The sequence below is a fragment of the Toxotes jaculatrix genome, chromosome 9 (genome assembly GCF_017976425.1).
Source record: "Toxotes jaculatrix isolate fToxJac2 chromosome 9, fToxJac2.pri, whole genome shotgun sequence".
Lineage (NCBI taxonomy): Eukaryota > Metazoa > Chordata > Actinopteri > Toxotidae > Toxotes > Toxotes jaculatrix.
In genome coordinates, this window is record NC_054402.1 from 9,019,536 (window position 1) to 9,044,883 (window position 25,348).

General features: G+C 38.7%; 3 protein-coding genes across 5 annotated transcripts; 1 reads left to right on the forward strand and 2 right to left on the reverse strand.

Moving 5' to 3' along the window:
• Nucleotides 1-988: 988 nt before the first annotated feature.
• Nucleotides 989-8,664, reverse strand: treh (trehalase (brush-border membrane glycoprotein)). Of its 3 annotated transcripts, XM_041045493.1 has the most exons (16): nt 8,402-8,648; nt 7,538-7,638; nt 7,294-7,441; nt 7,108-7,195; nt 6,623-6,723; nt 6,364-6,456; nt 6,058-6,174; nt 5,663-5,785; nt 5,507-5,556; nt 4,623-4,823; nt 4,301-4,518; nt 3,303-3,414; nt 2,188-2,300; nt 2,025-2,078; nt 1,468-1,635; nt 989-1,054 (listed from the first exon to the last, which is right to left on the reverse strand). In XM_041045493.1, exons 1-15 carry the CDS (start codon nt 8,482-8,484, stop codon nt 1,498-1,500), a joined length of 1,740 nt encoding a protein of 579 aa, XP_040901427.1. In that variant the 5' UTR covers nt 8,485-8,648; the 3' UTR covers nt 989-1,054; nt 1,468-1,497. The 3 variants fall into 3 exon arrangements, with proteins under 3 accessions (XP_040901427.1, XP_040901428.1, XP_040901426.1); XM_041045494.1 differs by having other exon boundaries at nt 995-1,635; nt 8,592-8,664; XM_041045492.1 differs by having other exon boundaries at nt 995-1,635.
• A 408-nt stretch (nt 8,665-9,072) lies between these two features.
• ddx6 (DEAD (Asp-Glu-Ala-Asp) box helicase 6) lies at nt 9,073-19,885 on the reverse strand. The gene is made up of 14 exons (XM_041045970.1): nt 19,783-19,885; nt 18,390-18,996; nt 18,211-18,274; nt 17,371-17,475; nt 16,831-16,960; nt 16,182-16,328; nt 15,161-15,255; nt 14,900-15,022; nt 14,651-14,779; nt 14,258-14,374; nt 13,640-13,703; nt 12,845-12,946; nt 12,527-12,706; nt 9,073-12,024 (listed from the first exon to the last, which is right to left on the reverse strand). The coding sequence occupies exons 2-13, from the start codon at nt 18,584-18,586 to the stop codon at nt 12,531-12,533; spliced, it is 1,449 nt and encodes a 482-aa protein (XP_040901904.1). The 5' UTR covers nt 18,587-18,996; nt 19,783-19,885; the 3' UTR covers nt 9,073-12,024; nt 12,527-12,530.
• A 1,273-nt stretch (nt 19,886-21,158) lies between these two features.
• Nucleotides 21,159-25,014, forward strand: LOC121186881 (C-X-C chemokine receptor type 5). Its single transcript, XM_041045757.1, has 3 exons — nt 21,159-21,234; nt 21,947-22,016; nt 23,703-25,014. The coding sequence occupies exons 2-3, from the start codon at nt 21,984-21,986 to the stop codon at nt 24,777-24,779; spliced, it is 1,110 nt and encodes a 369-aa protein (XP_040901691.1). The 5' UTR covers nt 21,159-21,234; nt 21,947-21,983; the 3' UTR covers nt 24,780-25,014.
• The last annotated feature ends 334 nt before the right edge of the window (nt 25,015-25,348 follow it).

A 25,348-nucleotide genomic window follows, 5' to 3' on the forward strand; every position in this document is an offset into this window, starting at 1 on the left:
GTGCAGGGGGCATCCTAAATAGATGCCCAAGCCACCTCAACTGACTCCTCTCGATGTGGAGGAGCAGCGGCTGTACTTCAAACTCCTCCCAGATGACCAAGCTCCTCACCCTATCTCTAAGGGAGCGCCCAGCCACCCTGCAGAGGAAACTCATTTTGGCCACTTGTATCCAAGACCTTGTCCTTTCGGTCATGACCCAAAGCTCATGTCCACAGACTTGTCTTTGTTTCTTTTTAAATTAATGATGTGTTTGAGTGAGTTACAATCATGTTTACAATGCCCTGACTTTTTTCACTGTTACTTCACTGTATTGAAGTAACATGAGGTTACTGGTCATCTGTACAATAACCCATTAGGTCAAACTCCAAGCACATTTTTGACAATATTTATGGTCTTTTTTTGTGCAAATTTTACATTTAATAATTCGCTCCATATAGTAAAAGAAGTGTCAATTATACATGCATGTAATTCAGTGTAATTTTAGTCTCATTGTTTATTGTTCACTGTCTTTGCACTGTGTCAGAGCTGTATAAAGTTACCACTAATCCAAACCAAAAATCCTAGTGCTGCTATTTAACATCAAAAGCTTACAACTGGAGGAATATGGGATGGATTTTATTTTTGAGGCAGCTACAAAGAACAGCATGTTTTTTTTTTTTTTTTTACTGTGGTTTGGAACCTTGTGTTTTCTGTTTTGTTGTGTTTTACACCAAACGGCCACCACACACATCAGTTCCACATATCCACAAAGAGTAACAAAGGTAATTTTAACATGCAATGTTGTACTGAGTGTTGTCTAATAAATGAATTGTTGTTATTGAGGTTAACTGTTTATGCCTAATGAAGGATTATGACCAAAATACTGCATTTTAAATAGATTTAGTGCCATCTGAAATTCTTTGGTTGTCTTGTAAAATCAAATAAAAGTGTCTTAAGGAGTCACATGCAATAAAGACCACTATGTTTTAAACATCGAAACACATTTCACTTCACATTTTATTTCTCACATCAGCTCATTTACAGTCCAACTTCAGTTTGCATCCAAATAGAAAACCTGAGTCGGAGATAAGATACAGTACAGCAATGAATAAGTGAATTAGGTGAATGACTTTTTCTAATGTCAGCTCATTTTCTGAGACAGCTTAATGCTGTGATCCAAGTGGCAGCGAGCACTAACAGCCTGCATTACTAGAGAGAGTCAAGAAGCGCCTAAATGATCTGCATCTTTTAATAAAGCCAGAGATCATGTACCTCGGAGGATAAATACTAAAATATTCATCAAAGGATTTCTTAGTTATGATAAATCATATCGTGTTCATTCTGCAAATAAAAGTGATCCTTATCATCTAGGATGTTAAAAAAAAAAAAAAAAAAATCAGATTTTTAATGCCATGTTGTGTCTGTTTGAAGTCAGTGGGCAGCAGTGATGCGGTGCAGTGAAAAAAAGAATAAAAAAAAAAATCCGACCTCTCGTCAGGCTCTGTTGTCACCTCTGATTCACTGGAGCGTGAGAGTGGCTGAGATGACCAGAGGCAGCAGAAGACCAGAGGACACACGTGTGCTTTCTGAGGTGAGAGTCTCCCCATACTGGTCCAGGAGCTGCAACGCCACGCCATTTGTCCAACCAAAACCCAGCTACAGAAGGGGCAACACAGAAGAGCATAAGTTATGTTTTTAAATTTTATTTAGCACATTAGGAAAGCTGCAAAACACTGTGATGAAATCCGGCGATTATAAATACTAAGAAGTAAAACAAGTGATTAATTTGTGCTAGTGGAAGTAGTAAGAAAATCAAGTGATTCAGTAAGTGAAAAGTAGGCAACAAAAATTATCAAAAAAGAAAACACAAAATGACAAAGAAATAAAGCGGAGTCAGAATACATGTGCATGAGCCTGCAAATGTGTTCAAGTTAAGAGGCAGAAGTGAGGTAGAAAGAATTTACAGGGCTTTGCATGAAATTAGAAGGACTAGTGTGACTGTAAGCACATTAGATTTACACCATCCAACACATGAAAGGAAATACCTGAACTTCATATTCTCCTCCACCACCAGGTTTGCCATCACCGTTCACATCATACTGTCAGGAGGAAGAAAAATTACAGATTCTGAGCCAGCTGTGCTATCGCTGCGCAACACAAGCTCTGAAATACTAAAACCATTAAAAAAAAAAAAAAAAAACACCTCACCTTTTCAAACATGGCGTCATACTTAATGTATGCCAACCAATTTGTTTTGATCCAACGCTGGGCCAAATCAAATGCTAGCTGTTTAGCATCCTCTGAAGGCAGTTTGGATAAACCTTGAAATACAAGGAGTTTTCAGTAATTAGATAAACCCACAAACATATTTTTAAACATGAGGCTGTTCAAAGTATTAAAGATAACTTGTTTTTCATTGTGTTTGCTCCCTACTGCAGCACATTGGATGCTGGATATCTGGTGAATTCATGGCCCTGTTGGGTGTGATTACTGGCTATACGTGATTACAGGACAATGATCATCCAAAGTAAGAAACCAAGGAGTTTTAGGGACAAAAATCACTGATCTCTCTGATCACGTCACGCTCGCTCAAGACCAGATTAAAGGCGAAAAGAGAAGCTGGCTACTGTACGGACCTGGCTACAGCATCAGATACAACATGTGTGCTGATGTCTGTGGGTGGTAGGATTTTAAGTCAAACAGTAAACATGATTTTAAGGTCACCTGTGGAGTTTCTGACCAATCATCTCTCTATGGAGGAATGTTTTTTTAGGTGTTGGTTTTGCGGGTCTCTGTTTTGTCTCTGTTGTGTTTGTACTGTGCACACACACACAAGGACATGTGCACAGATGGATGATAGACAGGTGGTGGTAATGTGCCAAGAAATGCTACAGTGCACCAGTAAAGGCAGGGAAGAATCAAACACTGATGACAACAATGCTGGTTTAAAACAGTCAGAAAATTTGCTTTGCAAATGTTACACAAGGAGCAAAATACTTTTGACCATGGACACTTAATGTAAACATAAATTTGGATTATTTTACATGAAATTCAACAAAGCATCTTCAAGGGTGTGGGTGTCAAAAAACATCAACAAATTAAACCTAAACAGTTGTTTTTCAACTGCTTTGATTCAAATCCAGTGATCTGGAGTACAAAGCTGGAGCAAAAAATAATAATACTAAATAAAGAACTATCCTGCCACTGTGTATTTTCAGATAATATTATGCAAAGACAACAGAGCAACATGTGTAACAGTTGGTAAATCATCACTATGGGTCTCATGAAATTCTTATGGTGGCAGATAATTCATGATCGCCTACCATTGATGAGCATGTGCTGTAAAGGAGGCCATGCGTTAGGATAGTCCCACTGTTGACCAGAGTCTTTCAGTGACGTTGGGACTCCATTGGGGAACTGTAGAGCACCACTCCCCTGTACAGACATGAAAAGCAGTCGCAAACAGAAGAATGCGTGGCTGAAATCTATGTAGTCTGTGTGTGCCATCTGCTGGCACAAATGAGCACTGTTGATAAAGCATGTTACATCCTACTGGGATTGGGCCTCCGAGCAGAGGGAGGGCTGACAACTCAAAATGCTGGTGGGGAAATAAAACGAGCAACAATCTCTCCTCCCTCAACAACTGTCAAGAAGCACTCCAGCAAAATATTTAAAGCCTACGCTGTTGAGAGTGGAGCTGCAGTCACCAACAGAAGAGGTTACTAATCATACTGTGCAGCTGTGTGCAGGGGTGGATGTGTGCAGCTGTGTTGGCATTTGTGGAAGGAAAAAAAATGTCCATACTCATTTAACCTTATCTGGATAAATGCAGGGTAAAAGTTTTTTTCAGACAAATGCATAAACTCATCATATCTTACTTACCCCAAATGGTATCTGGCCACACAGTTTTCGTATTGGAGGTATTTTACTGCCACCCCTTTGGTAATTTAGTCTTTTTTTTTTTTTTTTTTCACTGTAACCACTTTCCACTGCAGACATAGTCCCTATGAAAACTATTCACATTCGGTCCTGTGATTTATCCAGAGGCAATGGAGAATTGTATATGTAAAAACATTTTTTTGGAAACACAATTTTCAAGCACAATTCTATACACTTCCAGTGTATTGGTGTGGAGGCAGAAATCTCAGAGATATCCCAAAACCTGTTCAAATAAAACCAAATCTGCAGAACGGTATCTCCATAACTAGATAACATAAGAGGTAAGTATGAATCTCAGAATGAACTGACCCTTAAAATAAAGAAAATCATCTATTCTTTCACATTTATTTGAGAACTGAAAGCACAACTAAGCAGCACCGACCTTCAGATACTGCACAGCCTTCTCTGCCATCTCAGGCCGAGAATAGCACTGCGCCCAAACAGGTGCCAGGTTGGAGGGGTAAAACTCAAAGTGTTTTGAGTGAGTCATCAGGTTGAAGTCAAACCAGACTCCTCTCTCAGCATCCCACAGCACAGACTCTATCGCCCCCAGTCTGCGGGCTGCAGCCTGGTCATACTGTGCAGCTGAGTCACCATCACCTGTCAGGAAACAGCCCATCACAGTTATGTAACACCAGTCAGGAGCTAAACAGTGTGTGGACCAAAGTTAGTTCCAAGGTCAAAGGCTGCTCATACACTCTCACCCAGTATCCTGTGAAATGAAGCAAGAGTCTTCTCATTGAGGCACATTAGAGCGTTGAGGTCTGTGGGGAGGATCTGACTGGTGCGGGTCTCTCTGAGGGTGCCGCTGTTGTGGCTGTCACCGTCTATATACCAGCGGGATGTGAAGTCCCAACCAGACTCTGCACCCACATGCAGATTCATCCACAGCTGCTCTTTACGGTCTGAGGGCAAGAGGAAACATGAAATTGCTGCATGAGACACAACAAATCAGCATCTAAAATGTTGCACTTAATTGTGTTTGTCTTGTTTTTTTAACTGGATGTGAAAAAGTGAAATATGCAGCCTCCAAAAAACATGTTTGTTTCAATTTTCTAACTTTTTTCAAAAGCTTTGGAGACAAAAAAAATTGTCTCTTCCAAGGAGGAGGAAATGACGACCTTGACAATTTGTTATTAATAAAAAAAAAATTCATACATAAATGTGAGCAGAAATGAGAGAAACACATTTTAGTGGTAGAAAAAAAAATCTACATTTTAGAGAACAAAAACAGTATTTTCCTTTCAAGCAGATTTTCTTTAAAGTGTGGTCAAATTGTTCAGAGGTGATGTGAAAGAATGAATGTATTTAACATTAAATATTCATTACCACATGGTACTGGGCTATTTTCAGAGCAAATTTGTTTTGTACAGATGATCTTTGAATCCAGGAGACTATATTCCCCTTTTCCGCTGAGAAGCAATTATAAAAATGCAGTACATTCATTCCAGGACTGAGCGCCCCACAGCATAATCTCTTCTTTTTTTTCTTTCATGGAATGAAATGACCGTAGCAGGGTAATATTTCTCATGCTCATAGAGAGGGATTCATTCAGCCACCAAGGATATGAACGCTAATAAGCCATTACCATCAGTGAGTCCTTCAGCTAATTCTAGATCATCTGTGTAAGATTCAGGCCTAGAAAGAACAAAAGACATGTTAGTGTAGGTGAAGGCACAACCCCACAATATCCACATTCTTCGGTCTGTTTATTTATTATTTAATAAATTTCATACTGACATACCTGGGCAAGCCCACCTGCACATGATAGCGATTCAGTACATGCTCTGCCCCGTTTACTGTCACAGCCACGGAACGGTTCTGCATCCAAAAGCGATACTCCTGCTCCAGAATTGGTAACGCTGCTCTATAAAGCGTGAAAGTTTGTGCAGACAGCAGGAAGCAATGTTTCAATTCAAAATACTTTTCACAGTCTTTAATATCATTACACACAAAAGTTGGGGTGTCACATTCTAATTAAGCGTGTTAGGAAAAACAAAACACTGGAGGCAGAGAGAGACATGAGCAGTGAGGTTTTGATGCTCAGTGTGCCTTTTTTTTTCTGCTCTGGGAGCGATGCGAAGCAGCTGAAGAATGATAATGTGTCTGGCAGGACATCAGCTCGGGCCTAAATATCACCTGAGGAAATCTTTATCCTTGGTTGTTTGATAGAAGCTCTCCACCATCAGAGTGAGGAATGGAGGCTGACTGCGCCTTTCATAGTAAATCCGCCCACCATTTGGAATGAAGCCATATCTGCGGGAGAGATATAGAAAAAAATCTTTTATACCCTGAAACTTGAAATCCCCCCCTCCCAGCCCAAGTGCTCCATTTCCAAAGTGTACAACTAAATGACTTATTATTCCAAATGAGCATGCTGAACTACCTGCAGCGACCTGGACTTTTTTAAGTGCTATGAAAGATGAAAGGTGCCTTAAGGCTCACCTGTTGACAAAATAGAGGAAGTTTTGAATCATCCCGTAGGCCGTCTCTGTCATCTCTGACAGCAGGAGTCCGTTGATGACCCAGTAGGAGTCCCTGTTGGGCAAAGAGCAACTCAAGTAACTGTCTGCACATGATACCTGGGTGGGCTCTCAGCAGAGACCCCTGGCTGGGACCAGCTGTGATCTCTCCTCGCCCTGACCTGGTGAGACTCTACGTTAACTGTCAGGCAACTGAGCGACAGGCTTCACCGTTCACTCACCAATAGTAGACTTCCCTGAAGCGCCCTCCTGGCACAACAAAAGGATGTGGGAGGTATATCTGCGAGTAGAGCTCTGGGTGATCTTTAACATCGACACGGATCTGGAGGAGAAATCATTTTTAATTCAAAGTCCGTGGGCTGGGTACTGATGGAGGTGGAAAATGCTGTTACTAAGGCTGCAAATAACAATTACTGTCATTGAGTAATTTATTTTTTTTGATTAATCATTTGGTGTATGAAATATCAGAAAATAGCGAATAACGTTCATCTTAACTGCCTAAAACCCTGGATGACATATTCCATTTGCATCTTTTGGTTAAACAACAGTCCAGAATCCATAGATAATCAGTTTGCTTTTACAGTAGACTAAGAAAACCATCAAAAATTCACACTGGAGAAACTGAAAACTGTGACTGAAATTATTATTCAGTTATCAAGTAGCTGGCAGTTAATTTGTTCATTTCAAATACACTCATTATCATCACCTTTCTGCCGAGAGACTTCCACAGATTGTGTATCTTTTCAGCCCAGTCGCGCAGTTTTTGGTCTGTTATTCCTCCCAGAAACTTTGGCCTGTGTATAAAATTCAACTCATGTCAACCATGCAAAATTAAATAAATAAATAAATACAGTACAATCAGATTATGGGTCCTGAAACAACTTGATCTCACTTATCATGCCAGTCTGGTGGTGTCCATGACTCAAATTCTGTCCCTGGTTTCTCAAAGTACACACTGAGGAACTCCTGCAGCTTGGCAGGCAGGACAGTCATGTTTGGCGCTTCACTTGAAAGGTTACGAAAAGCCGACAAAACATCACCTGCAGGGACAAGACATATATCAGAAAACTGCGAATAATGTGCAACCTCAGAAAGTTAAAACAAGACAAAACCAAAAAAAAAAAACATTTACTTACCAGGAGCTGCTTTTAGCTTCATGTCAACAAAGTACTTGTCATCATCAAACAGTTTAGCTTTCTGTACCTGATGCAAGATGGGCCCAGTGCAGTATATTTCACTGAAATAAATTTAGAGTTGTGAATTATTAAACAGATATCATAAAGGCAAAATGCCTGTTAGCACAATAAACCCCCAGTCATGTTACAGAGCTGTGTTATTACACAGTAAAACCATATCAATGCAATAAAACCATATCAATGTCTTTTAGAAAAAAAAAAAAAAAAAAAAAACAGGACAAAGGTCTGAGCACTCACTTCTGCTAAAGGAGATAATTATACAACACAAATGAGAAATGTTCATTTACTGCATATATATATGTTTTTTTTTTTTTTTTTTTTTAAAGAACGCCCACCACCTTAAATGGGTTCAGCAGCAGCAGAAGCCTGATGTCATGGCACAGATATTTTTTTTGAACAAGCGAAGCAGCAGAAAGCTGCCAAGATAACTGTCTGCATTTCTGCCATTAGAGTACAACTTCCCTTTTTAGCAAATTCAGACACACTGTACCTGTAGGAAACTCTTGTAAGAACTCAAAAACATAGGAAATCATGAGTCATTTGGCAAACAGAAAGCTTGCAGAATATCAGTGGTTTATACACCATACAGATGAATTATTTTTGGTGGCAAATATGAAATTGAAGAGTTTGACAAAAAGATACAGACAAAAGGACAGAGACATGCTTTAGATAAAATGGACACTTTTATAAATTAACAACTTTCCTACGGAACAACGGGTGTTCAGTATCAGGAAGCGGTCTTCATAGTCTCCCTGAGAGACAAATATCTTTTAAAGGAAAAGCACATTCAGTGATTCATCTTACCTGTCACATGGTGGTGGAAAAGCACTCTTTACACCGGCCAAAAGAGCAACTGCTGAAAAGCAAAACACCACCAGTCTACGCATCTTGAAATATAAACTGAACTGATCCCAGAGTACGAGTTAAGACTGACTTAAGAACTGCTTCTGGGTCGTAGTTTATTTTAAGACATGAACAGAAGAAACACACTGACCCCTAGCTTTGAAAGAACAGTTTAACAGGACACTGCAGTGGTGAGGCTAGAAAAGCAAAAAAAAAAAAAAAAAAAAAAAAAAAAAAAAAAAAAAAAAATCATCAGACACAGTAAATTTCAGTGAGCTTTATTTTCAACAAAATGTCCCCAATTATATTCATGACATGACAAACTTAGTCCATTGTAAAATTAGCTTCACTGAAAAAACTGCCAATTAAGTAATGGCCAAATTTCAAACATAAAAAAAAGAAATAAACTCAGGCTTTTAATTCTTCACTTAAATTTGGATACTTTTTAAATAAGGTGTATTCCACTTGAACATTTCATTTGGAAAAAAAAAAAAAAGAATCCAAATCTAAGGGCAACTCTTTTTTTTTTTTTAAACCTTTTTTTATACCCATTATCATAACTGTGGATCATTACATCATGTCATCCTGTTTTTGTAATGCCCAAAGGCTCCTCCCCGAGTTTTTTTTTTGTGTTTTTTTTTTTTTTTTTTGTTTTTTTACTGATGCATCACATTTAGAAAGGAATTCCTGAAGGACTCCTTCCACATGCTCCTCAACAGATTAGTGACTGAATGGCCAATTTGTACACAAAAGCTGTGTTATTTGAAATGCGTCACTATCAAGAGAGGATGAACGTGTGCATCAGGGCAGCAAGTGCACTAATTTACCCACCCCAGAATTTTAAAAAGACCTTAAAGAATGAGACAATTTGGATACACAAACTATCCAATTAGTGACCAGATCTAGGGCAAGATGCTCTTGTCTCAGTCTTTGAGGTTCTCAAGATGACAGCCACTGGCAGTAAAGCGTCATCCCATCAAAAGGTAACAATATGCCAAATGCAGAAGGATCGCCGATTTGGCCCTGCAAGCATTTGCTCTCGCAATCACTGCCAGTGGGCTGACAACAAACAGACAGCTGCCAAGTGCCTGCACAATTAGATCCCTGTTCGCTCAACTACTGCGTAATTAATTTCGATATTTTAACAAACAAAACCCTCCCACCCAAAAAAATAATTCAAAACAGCCAAATTAGATGTGCAAGTATTTCTGGGACAACAACAGAATTAAGAGAACAGGGATCACAGTCCTAACCAATGAGAAATAACAGGGTAATCCTTAACTAATCAACACTGTCACACTGTTTACAATCTTTTAAAAAGAGCTTAAATTAAATGTGCAATAACACTTCTCACTGATTAGAACAGTCAAGAGAGCATCTCACCATAATAATAATAAAGGGAACCTCATTTGCAAGAAGGTTCTGACTGAACAAATGGTCACAGGACCTTAATGCAAATTAAGGCTGTCATGTTGCATAAAAAAATGCAAAACGTAATCCCAAAATACGTAACCAAACCCAAAAAAACTGAAGCAATAGAGGGCAGAAAAATAAGCCATAAAGGTACAGTCTGAGGTGCCCAAGTTTTTTTTTTATACTTTTAAACAAGCAGTCCGACTAACAGTAATTTTTTTTAATCCTTCATGCCCATTCCCCCTCCGTGCCAATTCTGTTGTATTTTTTGTTTTTTCATTTAAATGTTCTGCACCAACATACACTTCGTTCCCCTCTGGGCATCATGAGTGTACAAAAAGCAGTGCAATCAGTGTTATTGCCTGAACCCATCTCTGTGCGTTACGTGCAGCCCAACCTGCTCAGGTTGTTTTTAAGCAAAGCATCTTTTGTTAGCTGGTTTTAGGAAAGTCCGCTAACTTGAAATGCACAGAGAATGAATTCCTGCTACATTTTAGGTCAGATGGTTCATTTTGATGCATTTGGCCGACATTCTTCAAAAGGGGGAGGGGCGGGGGATAAAACCACAGCATTCTACCCAACATTTATGAAGTAATGTAGCTGTGCTTAAAGAGCACAGATTAAAGTAACAGCTAATACCTCCCCCCAGAAAACTAATTCTCTGCCAATTCAGCTGCACTGCAGCGAGTAGTACTACTACGTGATAGAATAATATTTTCTCTTCCAACAACACTCACTATAACTGGAGATCTTCAGAGTGTCTCAAGAGTCAGTTTCACAAGTTAAGGCTGGTGACAACAAAGAATTCATTACTCAAATGCACAAGGCTTAACAAAGCCATCTGTCTAGACTGAATACTTGTTAACACTGGTAGCAAGAGAAGAGAATGAGGGCAACTGCTTTAACAATCTCAGTTTAAGTGCCGCTTTGAAGAATTACACTTGCCACCAAATTTGGAGGGGCTAAAAGATTATCAGTGATGAACTCTGCCTCCAAAACATCTGATGCACAAGGTCATTTAAACGTTTCAGATCCTAATAAATTCTGCAATTTTTAAAAAAATTATAAATAACATCACAGGCCAATATTGCAGATCAAACAAACCGATAGTTAAGGAAACAGTCTCCAGTGCTAACAAGAGAGGGGGGGGGGGGGGAGCTTTGCAGTTTGTCAGCCAGCCTTTTGAACTTGTTTAAAACAATCTTAAAATGAAGGTATATACACAAGGTGTATGGTGCGCCCCACGTCTGCAGCACATCTCGCAGAATTAAGTATGGCCATCCATAGAAAGGTGAAACGCAGGTCAAAAAAACAAAACAAAAAAAAGATAAAGCATTCTCTCCAATTAAACTCCACCAAAACAGGAATCCTCATGACTCATGGTGTTGAGAGGCTGCTTATTCATTTTTAGTGTTCTGATGCTGAAGACAGAGGAAAGGGTCTGGGTCTTTTAGAAGCACAAGCTTCTTCACAAGCAACGGGACAGTCTGGCTGTCTCTTGGAAAAACATCCAGCATCTCTGTCCATGGAAAATCCAAGTTTGTCCTCATTTATCAGCCAGACCCAAATGCAGCTAAGCCAGCAAAAAAGACTTTTCAGACCAGCCTCCCTCCTGATCATCTCCATTCCTTGCAAACAGATGTTCCAACCAAAAAAACAGTTACGCATTCACCTGTGTGGCCAGACATTAAATTAGTGTAACGACTTTTGAATTAGGTGAACGTGATTGTGTGGTATGATGTGAGCAAGGATAACGAAGGGTTATTACTTTAGAACGAGTTGAACTGCTTGTTAAGGCACTTGATACAAATTGGTTAAAACTTCCAAAATGAAAAGTGAAGAATGGAGGGTGTCGTTTAGGGAGTCTGACGGTGCTGGCTTTGTGTCATTGGTGGATATGAATCATCACGATGTGCACTGTAATTTTCAACTTGGTCCCATGCTTTCCTCCCGGTGCTTATGTCTTCAGATGTGGTGGTGCAGCACAGAGCCTATAAAAAGGCAAATGAGTTCTTCCAAAACGCGTCCATCAAAACACACATTCCTTATGGTGGCATCCAAAAAAGGAAGACAGACAGAAACTGTACATAAAAAAAGGAAAAAAATACAAGACAGGGGGTGGTGAGGGATGGAAAAAAAAAGGTACATGGGGGAATGGAGGATGGACTGATCTGGAGAGAAAGAGAGAAGAGTGAAATTAAGTTAAACGAGATGATATTCAAGCCCCACTGACATTACTATGTCTTATTCCAGAATAGCTGAAGCTATTTTGAAGTGTTCCACATGAACGTACTTACTCTGAATTTTTATTCAGTCCTGCATAAAGAGATCATTCACAAACTGTAATGTGCCCCTTTATAGATTTATTTGGCCTACAATCAGTGTCATTATACTCATCAGTTTCACACAATTTAGCCATTACATAGAGATAACCTTAATATAATTATGACAAAAAATTGTAATGACAAAAAATAAACCCAACCAAATACCAATCCTCTGTTTATTGTACCTTTATTGTACTCCCCTTTTCAACAGCTTACAGTGTGAGCATTTCAGTCGCATATGTGACTGAAAATGCAGATGTGTCACGTGTTGCTAATTAACATTTATGGCATGAGTAACTTGTTGACAAACTTGTGTGTATTGCCAGCCAGTGTGTGTGTGTGTACTCACTGGCTCATGGCTTGACTTCTTCACCACTCTCACTGTGGTACTCTGCCACATACAGGCTCTTGTCAATGATGCCAGGGATGGGCTTGATCTCTGTTCCAAGCTGCTCCTCAATCCCTTTGAGGTTGAAGCGATCATCGTAAGTGATGAGGTTGATGGCTAGACCCAAGTGTCCAAAGCGGCCTGGATATTAAAGTAATAGTGAGGGTTTAAATTACTGTATTATTATTATTATTTGCTAATAATTCTTTGTACATAAGAAGCGGGTCAAAAAAAAGAAAAAGAAAAAGAAAAGACAACATAACCGTTATGGGTTCTTACCAGATCTACCGATGCGATGAAGGTACGTTTCTCCCAGCTTAGGAAAGTCAAAATTGATCACAACATTCACAGCTTGAATGTCAATTCCTCTTGTGAAGAGGTCTAGAGGAAACAACAGGAAATCAAAACCTCCATCAACATATATGTCTAAATTAAAATGTTAATTATCTGCAGAGTAGTAATTGCAAGAAAATAAGCAGTAGTTTATTATAATCCACACAAGTCATGGCTAACTGAAAATAAAAGGTGTATAGAATAATACAGAGTTCTGTTGCCATCACCACTACAGTCAAAAAAACGTGGCCACACCTGTGGAGCAACTTAAGTCTAACCAATAAATCACCAGGAATGTATTTATGTGCACTGGAGTCTCACTTTCATTTCTCTTTCTTTAAACTCACAATCCTATCAAAGTAATAAAATCCTCCTTTTACCAAAATCAAGGCTGAACGTTTGCTCCAAATAAACTGGGGTGTGCTCCCAAAGGCAAACTGAGCCTGCTGTGGACAAACTCTAGCACCGTACAAGGATTTGCAGCATCCAGATCTTGTTTAGATCCCTAGACTGCCTTTTGCTCTGTGCATTTTTGTTTATGAGGGCACATATTAAGATCCAGAACTAATTAGATCAGCCAAACATTTTTTAACTAGGCACCTCTGACAATTCAATCAGTGATAATGTGTTGACAGTCTCACAAAAGCTGCCCATTGCAAAAACAAAAAAAGACTGCTTGTAGAGTATTCCACCATTCTGCTTGTAAAAGCATATGTACATGTACACAGCTCTACTACTTACCAGTGCAGACAAGATTCCGACACAGGCCGTTTCTGAAGTCGTGGAACACTCGGTTGCGATGCTCCTGTAAAGCACAGAAGAGCCAAGTCCATTTAGTTAGAAGCCACATATGTAAGCATCTACTTCACATTAAAGATAAACAGCAGCATGTAATGTACACTTCATATGCAGGGCACTGCACAGTACTGCCTGTGTGTAGCTCCACTGTTATCAACCGGTAAAACTTGACTATAAACAGTAAAAGCTAGGCTGCAAAACATCTCTGTAAAGTGAATACATGTCTTCAATGCAACATTCTGTAACAGTGGATGACAAATAATATGGGACAGTCCAAATGCTGTTGTTTGTACATATCGTTCAGCTACCCAGGTGTTACCACAGCCATTTCTCATCAGAAAACAAAAAAGTGGCAGAAACATTCACTCATACAAAAATAGAGCACTGGAGTGAACTGTACATGCACAGAGTAAAGAGGCACATGTAGATCTATTTGATGCGCCTCTTTAATGCACACTGAAAGTAAAACTAACAGCTGTTCTGATATGCATCCATTACCACCAGTGTATTTTAGTCTTAAGCTGGTAAACAAGTATCTCTGAGGCAGTACTTTGAGCTGACCTGTCTCATCTTGGCATGAATGTAGAAACATGAATAACCAAGCTGGGAGATCTTCTTGGCAAGGAGTTCCACTCTCTGAGAGGAGTTGCAGAAGATTATAGACTGGTTGATCTGGAGCTGAAAAAGAAAATCAGCAGACACAAGTCCTGGTGAAATTACAGCTTGAACTGTGAGGTTTCTAGTTATTTGTTGCTAGTATCCAATAATATACATTTAAAATGTTCAATGCAATGTAAAATGCCACAAAGTTCTTTAGAGAACTATATTTATAACACCATTCCTGCTCAAAGTTTGCATTAAAAGCCTGCCATTTGCTTAGCGTTTTACAGCATTTTTTTAATGACACAGCTGAAGTCAGTTAATTAAAACTGCATCATGAAGTGCAACACTTACCCTGGAGAACAAGGTGTTAAGGCAATGGACCTTTTGCCTTTCAGTTACATAAGCGTAATACTGAGTCACACCCTTCAGTGTAAGCTCCTCCATTAGGTTGATCTCATAGGGCTTCTGCAAGTGAGCATTCTACAAAAAGACAAAACAAAAAAGGAGTTATGTTCTGGGTGTGATACACATAAAGGTAGATCTGTATATCAGTTAATAGGACAAAAGTTCTAAAATAAAAAAAATATGTGAAAAATATACCATAAACTTCTGCACACTGAGAGGGAAGGTTGCAGAGTAAAGCAGAATCTGCCTCTGTTTGGGCAGGAAGCCCAGTATCTCCTCCATCATGACCACAAAATCCTGAGACAGGAGTTTGTCTGCCTGTTGACCAGGGGGACACGGGGTTAATGGCATATTGAGAGTTGCCTCAAACTTACATTTTACACTTAAAGTCACACTTGTTTATTTGGAAAAAGTAATATAGGTCAAACGGCACAACAAATGAACTATTTAACTCACTTCATCCAGAACAATCATCTGCACTTGATTGACTTTGGCCACTCCTTTCTTAATGAGGTCTAAAATCCTCCCAGGAGTGGCAATGACCACGTGTACTATAAAACAAACAGAACTGGTGAAACAAATATAAAAATACACAGGGGTTGAATTTAAGAATGGCAGTGTTATGTTCATTGCAGAATTGTGAATTTAATGATCATGTCTGGATTACTGGCAATATTCAATCACTGACAACACTGCAGTACAGAAGGCTGTATCCACCCCTTCAGGAGAAATTTTCAATTATTTCAAAAATTGTTCACTCTGTTAAAGAACATGTATTTTGATTGGCTGCCATATTCTAATTATCAAAACCTCTTGCCTGCCAAAAATATGTAGTATGTAGTAAAACATGTAGTAAAAAGATATTTTAAAAAAACTGATGGTACATGTTTGCTAGTTATCAGGACACATCTCATTATGGAGTTTATGGATCCTAACAGTGTAGTTAATAATTATAGCTTTAAACAAGAAGAAACTAACAGTCACCTCACTGCGGTTTTGTGATGTGACCATTAAGTAAGAAACATATGCTTTTTTGAGAAACTCGGTTTTCCGATATCCAACCTAACAGGACACAGTCCCTTCGTTATCCGTGCCAGACACTGACAAGACCAGACTGTGGAGTTCATACATGAGCCAGACTGACATCCATCATCTGGGCCTCAAAATCAATCTGCTGAAAGTGTATAACCTTAGTCTTCTGCACAGACCTCAGTGCAGTGCCCAGAGAAATAAAATCAGGAATTCCATTTGAGATAATGACTTCATCTCACAGGAAGCACTAGGAATGTTCCTACTGAATAGAGCAGATGGGGATTTCCATTTGCTTGCATTGTATAACGTGCAACAAATCAAGCAACGCAGACGGGCCAGTTTAGAACGAGAGCTTGAGTACCAACATTAATATTTCAGTTTTCAATAAGTCATTTAAGATATTAACACAGTATTTAGTATGAAGACAGACAGAAATCGTGTTTACCTGTTTCATCGAGTCTCATGATGTCATCACGTAGGTTGGTTCCACCTGTGGTTGCCATTACCTTCACTCCACCCATGTGTTTGCTGACCTGGATACATATTTGGCTTACTTGCAGAGCCAGTTCTCTGGTGGGCACTATGACCAAAGCTGGATAAAACAGACACACATTCTTGTGAGTATTCATACATATATTAAACCCGTCCCAGCTTAGTCTGAATTTGGACACATGAACAACATAAAAAAAAAAAAAAAACTATCTAGACACATGGGAGGACACAGGGAGAAACTACAATGAAGCTTCACGTAGTTCTACAAAAACCCTGATTAGTGTTGTGCTTTTATTTGGCTGTTTCATACAGTACCAACAGAAAGATGTTTTATACAGTGGATGATCATTCAATTGATTCAATTAATCTGTTTGAATATAGTCAAGCAAACAGCACAACTATTTTTTTCATTATGAATAAATCTTAAGGCAATTCAGTCAAACACAGAGGGCTAAGAAAACCACTATGATAAGTTGAAACCTGACATTTTTATTCTATTACATCCCGTTTCAACCCCATTCTCTTGATGAATGAGATTAGAGGACAGCTGTCTTTCTGACATTTAGTGTGAGTAAACTGTGGCAGAAAACTAGCTCTCTCACCTTGTATGCAGTCCTTCTTCAGGTCAATACGTTCAAGTAAGGGAATGAGGTAGGCTCCACTCTTTCCCGTGCCATTCTTGGCTCTGGCTAGTATGTCCCTCCCTGACAGTGCAATGGGAATGCTTTCCTCCTGTACAAAAGTCAGTCAAGTCAGTGCATTTCTGGCACCTACAAATTATTTTTTCTAACAAAATATGTTCAAAGATTTATTTTTGTGAGCATGTTAGCAACCAGATACAGATACTCAATACAATAAATCAACCTTATACCATGAGCACAACCAAGAAGTGGTAGACTATAATTATTGAGTGCTTTATTAATCAAAGTATTTCATAAGGCTTCAATTAAACAAACAAAAAAAAAAAAACAAACAAAAAAAACAAAAACAAACGAAGAACATATGGGTAAAGAGTAAAAGTCAACGCACTGGAATGGTTAGCAGGATGTTTCAAATACACCCACTCTAATTATCAAAACATGCACTTCCTTAACCACAAGACACTTTTTTTTAGCTGACAAAGCGGACAAATCTGAATCTACCTGGATTGGAGATGGCTTTTCCCAGCCCATCTCAAAGATTCCCATGAGCAGCTCCCTCTTTAGGCAATAATCTTCAAACTCGTTGCCTTTCGTTGCAGTCACATCCTGTAATCATCATAAAATAAAAATGGCAGTTAATTAACATCTGACTCAAGAAATAAACAGATCATGACCTTACAAAGTGATGAACTGTGTTCCACTGAAAATGAAATAGAGTTAGAAAAAAAATGGAACAAAAGTGACAGCCAGGAATAAAGCACAGGAGTAAAACATTTCTGTAAACTAAAATCTCTAATTTGCACAGTACAGTAGCAAGTCTCTCTTACAGCTTGAAGCAATGTTAATGCTAATCAAACCACTGCAATAATTCCTATGAAGATGAAAACATGATTTTCCTAACCATAACTGCGGTGCTGTTATGACTGTGCTGCTGCTTTACAAAAAAGGACCACATATCAATAGTTAAGAACCCCTAACCGTAGTACAACATGCATAACTATTATGTGGTAACCACATAATAGTTAATGCAGATATATTACAAGGCATCCTTTCCCTAATAAAAAGAAATAATAAAGCCTTTCTCTTTAGATAGAAAGACAGATTTAAAAAAAAATAGCCAAGATTAGAAAGATTTCCCAGCATGATTAGAAGACCTTACTCAAAGGGACACACATTATGAGGAAATGATTTAAGATATTCTTAATGAACACTTTGTATAAAAAAAGAATGAATAACAGTGACATAAACTCAAGGACCTGTCAAAACCACGACTATCTACAATTTCTACTTTCAAACCAGATGGGTTTCAGATCAGTAACTGGAAGAATGTCTTGTACCAACCGAAGTTTTCATTCTCATGTCCTTTGGGGGCAATTTCAAATTTTTCTTCCAGTCATCTCCAGGCCTGTGGGGGTAAAGTTTGATTTAAGCAAAGAGCATAAAGAACTGACAATGATAATTGTGCCAAATACAGGAAACAAAGTGCACATTTTCTGTATTACTAGTCTCAAATAACTTACTTGATGACAGCGTTAGTTGTAGGCGCTGGCTGGGAATTACCATTGTTGATTGTGCCTTTCATCTGGTTAAGTTGCTGTTGTTGAGGGCCACCTCCACCTCCACCTGGTGCTCCAGCAGGCTTCACGGAGCCTCTGAGCTGTCCATTCTGATTAGACAAGCCCAAAATCACAGGGTTCTCTGTCCTGGTGGTACTCATGTTTTCTTAGCTTAACTCTTCTGTTCCAAACCTCTAAACAGTCTCTGGATGGAGTGAGTCCACTCTGCTGGGACCACTCAAAACTTAAGATTGTCCTTCCCTCTTGAGACTTTATTAATTATCTAAATGTTAAGTGTCCAAAATCTTCTGTTTCAGTAGGCTCTTCAATAATAATGTTTCTCAGACATCAAGTATCAAGAAACAAATTCCTCTTTTGAATTTTTAGAAGACTCCTAAGCATGGATTCCTTGAGCAAATTAGGGCTTAGCATAGATGTAATCTGCCAGTGTTATCTGGAAAACCATACACCAGGAGGGCTTAACTAGCTTTCAAGTATTGGCCGACTCTTCAGCTAGCCATCATATTTAGCTTAACTGAGTCGCCGCGTCCTTGCTCAGGTTTTTCCAACCCTGAAACATAAGAAACACAATGTCAGAAAACCTATACTCGACGAAGATAATAATAATAATAGACACAATGAATGAGGCTATGAGGCAAAATACAATAATGTTTTCTGAGGGCAGGCAGACTTATCGAGTCAATATTTAGCTGATCAATAACTGTAGCAGCAGATAGCTGGCCTACGTCAAAAGTTAGCCGACACAGCGACGGATGTTAATGTTATTTAGCTAACCTTTGCTAACAATGTGGAAACAGCGGCGTTATACGAACTTCCAGGCACATCCATCATTAGTTGTACAGTTACCCCAAACTGTACCGCCTGCTAAGTCAGGTGCAAAAATCCCTGAATATGTGATTTGCCAGGCGCACACTGTGTCCGTTTAATCCGACGAACTACTGGGCAACTAGCGTCAAGCTAGCATTCTGCCAACCACCGACATCTGGCTAACTAGCACACGAAGCTTTAGCTTAATGCTAATGTGCTGTTTTGGTCATCGACGCTACGATGCCGGACTCAAAATATTTAAATGATGTCGATATAAGAGCCAATAACACTCAATACGTTTTCAGTGTCAACTTAAAAACAAGATAAGTTATCTGCCGCCAACTGATATCAGATACTCCAGCCGATCCGGCTGCCATGCTAGGTCTGCTAGCAAGCTAACATAAACTGGCTAACGATGGCGAAATAACATTAACAGTTCATGCTAACTGCGAAAGGCACCACGGAATAATAGAATATTTGGTAAAGAGCCACCCATAAGTAAAAACAGTTTAGGTTTACATGCATTTACCTCAGATAAATGAAATAACCGGTTCCCTACGCGGTGTTTGAGAGGTGTAATCAATTCTTAGCTGACTACGAAAGACTCTTGTCAACCAGCCGTTCAAGATGGCTTCCACTCGTATTTGAACCCGCCCACATCCAACTAATCAGCTGATTTCATTTCAAATCAAGGTTTTAATTCAAATGTGTTCTAAGAAAATAATCCATTAATCTTAACTCACTACATCCACGCCACTGCACCTATTCCAGCGCGAATCTTTGTTGGCACCGAGTACCGTCTGTATTTTTCTTTGACACAAATGTATTTGGCCAGAAGTTATCATAACAGTTCAATTAGCAGGTGAATGTAATATTTTATACCTGAATATCTCCCCAAAATGTCATCTTTTATTTCTATTGCTACAAGCTTGAACATTTATTTACCGCCCCTATCCCGTTAACAGCTGCTGATAACAAATGATTTTAAATGTTTAAAAGTGTCGTATTTACCTATATACAATCAAATAATTAGAATGGGATGATGAGGAAACTCAATAGAGCGCATACCTCCACCAAGGCGAAAAATGCGCTGGCAAAGTGCAAATCGGTCCAATGCTTTTTGCTTTTTCTAATTCTGCTGGCATAAACCAACACACAAAAAACAAAATCACGTACACCGTTCAATGCTGACGACAGTTATCAGTCATCAGAAATTAAATAAATATACTCTATATATATAAAAGTGGCAAAAATATACACAATCACACATAACAACAGCAGAGAATAACAATAAAATAAAAATAAAAACAATATAATTTTATTGTTTTTGAATAATAAAAAAAGAATAACATACAAATAAAATATAGAATAAATATTCTGAATAGCGCAAATCCTTGATCACACAAATGAAAACACACTAAAGGAAATCACTATTGTACTAAGAGCAGCAAACAAAAACTTAAACTAAAACCTGATCTTTCTGGCCTTCCTTGATGCAAAATCATCAAAACTGTCATCATACGAAATCTGCTCCCCTATTGAGTGATTGATACTGATGAGAACAAGGCCAGTGAGCCGTTCCTGAGACATGGTTGACCTCAGGTACGACTTGGACCCCCCCCCTCCCCAGAGACCCAGAGGTGAACTGTCCCCCGCGCCCCCCTCCCCTTTCCCCTCCTCACAGCTTCTGAGCAGGGCACCTTCTCAGCAAGCAAGGGCGCCTGCAGCTGCAGGCGGCGCCAATTTGCTCATTCCAAACACAGTAATATGATAGATAATAGAAAACCGCTTAGCGGCTCAGATGATTTTTTTTTCACGTGGTTGTGCCGTCCCCCATGAGATGCCGCCCACCACTGGAGGACGGAGCTAAAAGTAAAAAACTCATTTTCTTATTTCTCTTTCCCCCAGCCATTGCGATCCCTCGACTCCAGTGAGATCTATATGAAGCAACTGAAAACGTTTTTATTCACACAAACTTTTGGTAAAACTTTTGTCCGAATTTATTTGTTTCTTCGTCTGTTTGGATTTTTTTGACCATTGTATTTTTAATAATGCTACTTAATGCTGCTTACTTAATTACCTACTTCTTTTTACATCAGCAGAGGGTCCACCACACGGGAAATCAAACACTCAACTGATATTTTCGTGTTCAAACTGTAAATCATATGGAGGGGAATCAGGGCGTATTCTTATTTCTGCGTCTTCTTTAGAAAACGAAACAAACACTCTCAGTTCAGTGGAAATACTAAAATACTAATAAGCCATACATCCATGATATTTTCCTGATAAATGTCACAATCAAAAACACAGAACTGATGTCGGTGATAAAGATGGATGATGATGGATGATTTTTAATGTAATCTCACACCAACATTCTTATTGTTAGAGCATGGCTGGAGCTTGTATTCAGATATAATTTGTAAGGGTTGTGCAGTTGTTGCCAGGGATGTCTGAAATAAATCTGACTGCAGTACAGTATAATTGTCTCTGGTTTGTCAAAACCTAGAAAATATTGTTGGTTGGGTTTCCTTGGACTTGCATTGCTGTTTTTGTTCCACTATGGAAAGTCTTCTATAAAGCTTGTTTTTGCCAAAGGCTCCCTAGCAGCTGCAAACCTCCCAAAAGAGACATCAGCAAAGCAAATATATAAGAAACAGCACTAACAGGAAGTACAACACATTTCTCTGTTGCAGTGTGAGATATACATTCAAGCGACCGAGATTTATCCACATGGCTGTCACAGGCACTTTCAAACTTTCTGAGGTAAGACATAATTAAGAATTGTTGAAGTGAATGGTACATTTCTGTAGAACTATTGTCTCTTTAAGGGTTTTATTATTTTATCATGTATAGCGCTTCATATTCTGCTCCAAATTTGATTTTATATATCCAAATGTACTTGTTGCGCATGTTGAGTTAGCAATTTCTATAATCAATGTCACTGTAAACAACAGATTGAGTCTTACTGTGATTTAGTCTTTAGTTAAATGTTCTTTAACTGCTAGTGAATACTTTCCAGTAGTTCTAACCTAATATTTAAGACAGTTCAGCACAATTACTAAGTCTTAGCTGACATTTAAAACAAAAACTTTTAAGGAAGCTTTTACTTGATTTCTATAATTAAGGTTCAACCACAAGATTTTTAAATGTTTACAAAGTACAGCAAAAGTACAGCAAAAGTACAGTAGCTTGATTTGCTGAACTGTGAAAAACTGCACCTAAACAGATGTGGGTTAGTTACACTATACTGCTTCTTTCCTGTTGACTCACCCAGGGAAATAAGCGAGGAAGAAACGAACTATAATACATCCCACGTTTGTCATGTCTTGACAAGAGAGCAGGGTGATATTTTCCGTTTTTCTAATCACAGGCTGCAATTTGCTTGCAGTACATTTATCACCACACTGATGCAGTAGGTAGAAAGAACACATTTGCAATTATATATGTGATTATTTCTAATTTCAAATCACAGCAGTTTAGCACAACATATCATAATTTAATCAAACATACAAACCCAATGACTGTAGAGGAAGTAACTTTATAAAATGTTGTTAAAACATTCTGATATAGGAACGTTACAGTGCCGCAGTCATGAACGCCCAGTACTAACACTGACGCTAAGGGCAGCAGAAATTCAACTCTAATTAGTTCAGCCTATGTTATTATTATTATATGCCTATTATTGGAGTATATTTTCTTTCCATTGATAAGAGTGGACAGGAAAAGCATCAGGAATATATCTATATATCATAAAAATATTTACCCGTCTGTCTTATGCAAAGACATTTTTTTTTCCACAAGTTGCATGAAAATACTGGTTTAAATGTGGCACCGAGTACATTCATGAGGATGCATTCAGTGCTGTTGTGTAAAATTATGAACATATTTTTATACAATATGACAATTATCCATGTTTTTATTTTAGGAACATATATGGTTATATTTTATATTTTCAGTTACTAAAACTGAAGATCTTCTAAAATCTAGCCATTATTTAAAGAGGCAATTCAGGTTTTTGTGATTTCTCCACCAGATATAATACTAACTTGGTTGCTGACTGGGGAAGAAGTAATTACTATTCATTCATTAGTATATAGCCAAAGTAGGATGTTTTGCAATATTTGCTCGCTTAGTTACTGTGAAGAGGAAGTGAAAAAAAATCTCGCTTATTCAATCTGTTTCCTGCCAAACAATTTGACTAATAAAACTGCAGGGAACAAAAACCACAATCAAGGCAGTGACTTTAAAGCTCTTCAGACTTAAATAATAATGATTCATTTTTCATTTCATCATCAAAAACATTATGCTAGCACTATTAGAATTTAGCCCAAATCAATCATGTACAACTGTGTATTATTCCACAGCACACAAAGTGATTCTCTAACTTTGATGAAGTAATTGAAACTATCATCCTCCAACCCCAACCCCCACCCCCTTTAACTTTTAAAGCTGGGAATCACCTCAGAGTCTTGGAATGAGAATGCTTCATACTACGACTCTCAGAACTTTACAGACTTCACCTGCGAAGAAAAGGAACTGGGCCTAGAGACCTTTTATGCCGTGTTCCAGCCTGTGCTTTACAGCTTGATCTTTCTTCTGGGCATGGTGGGGAATGGCCTGATGATAACAGTCCTCCTGAGACGCTGGCACCTCCTGCGCATCACTGAGATTTACCTACTGCACCTTGCCCTGGCTGACCTCATGTTCCTTTTAACGTTGCCTTTCCATGTGGCTGACAGCGTCACTGGTTGGCTGTTTGGGGAGTTTCTCTGCAAGCTGATGGGCCTGTTGAAAAATCTTAACCTCCTCTGTGGGAGTATCCTTCTAGCTTGTATTGGGTTTGATCGGTATTTGGCTATTGTTCATGCTATTCCTAGTATGCGAAGTCGACGCCCAAGAACAGTGCATCTAACGTGCATTGTACTGTGGCTGGTCTGTTTGGGTTTATCGGTACCCAATACTGTGTTTCTTGCTGTGGCACCTGACACAGCAAACACATCTAGGCTCTCCTGTTTCTATTATGATTATGAAATCCATGCACACAATTGGCTTTTGGCCAGCAGAGTCTTAGGTCATATTTGCTTCTTCCTACCTCTGGCTGTCATGAGCTATTGCTACGCAGCAGTGGTAGTCACTTTGTGCAACAGTCAGAAAAGCCAAGCAAAGCAAGGAGCCATTCGACTGGCTTTACTTGTCACTCTCATCTTTTGCTTCTGTTGGCTCCCATATAATATCACCTCACTGATACAAACCATGATAGAACTGGATGCTATCTCTCATGAAGACTGCCAATCTTATGTCCTACAGCAAGCAGCCCTTGTTGTGACAGAAAGCTTGGGTTTCTTTCACTGTTGCCTGAACCCTTTCCTGTACGCCTTTGTTGGGGTGCAGTTTCGCAATGAGTTAAATCGGCTACTTTATGAGCTGGGCTGCAGCCCTGTTTGTCTGTCTTTCATCAGAGTTCAGGGTCACAGCCGACCATCCATTTCTGATGGAGCAACAAACACCAGCACAGTCCTCATGTAATAATGTCAGCTGTAACTAAAATGCTTCTCTTCTGTTCTATTGTATTTCACTTGTAATGATGAAAAATGTCACTTATTTTATCAGATGCTCTGACAATATTGTTACTCATTGCTACTTTGCACTGTAAAGATGTTTTATTTACCCAGTCAAGAAAAAAATATTGTTGGCTGAAATCTGTTTTTGCTTCTATTTTAGCTACTGCTACTTAAATGTAATAAAGATTTCATTTATCAAACAACAACCATGTCCCCTTGTCAGTATTATTAAACCACAGTAATTGACAAGACAACCCTCTTAGAGATCAGTATTGTTCTATTTTTAGACTTCTATTAAAACACAGTTATACAGAACAACTGCAAACAATCACAAATCGCATCTTATATACAGCAAGTGCATATATATATATATATATATATATATATATATATATATATATATATATATATATATATATATATATATATATATAGTCCTTTTGCACAACAGTTTGGTAGTTGGAGAAAATAAAATCAATGATATTAAAACAAATAGAAATTTGAGGCACTCCTCTCCTGGCTGCCACTCTGTTC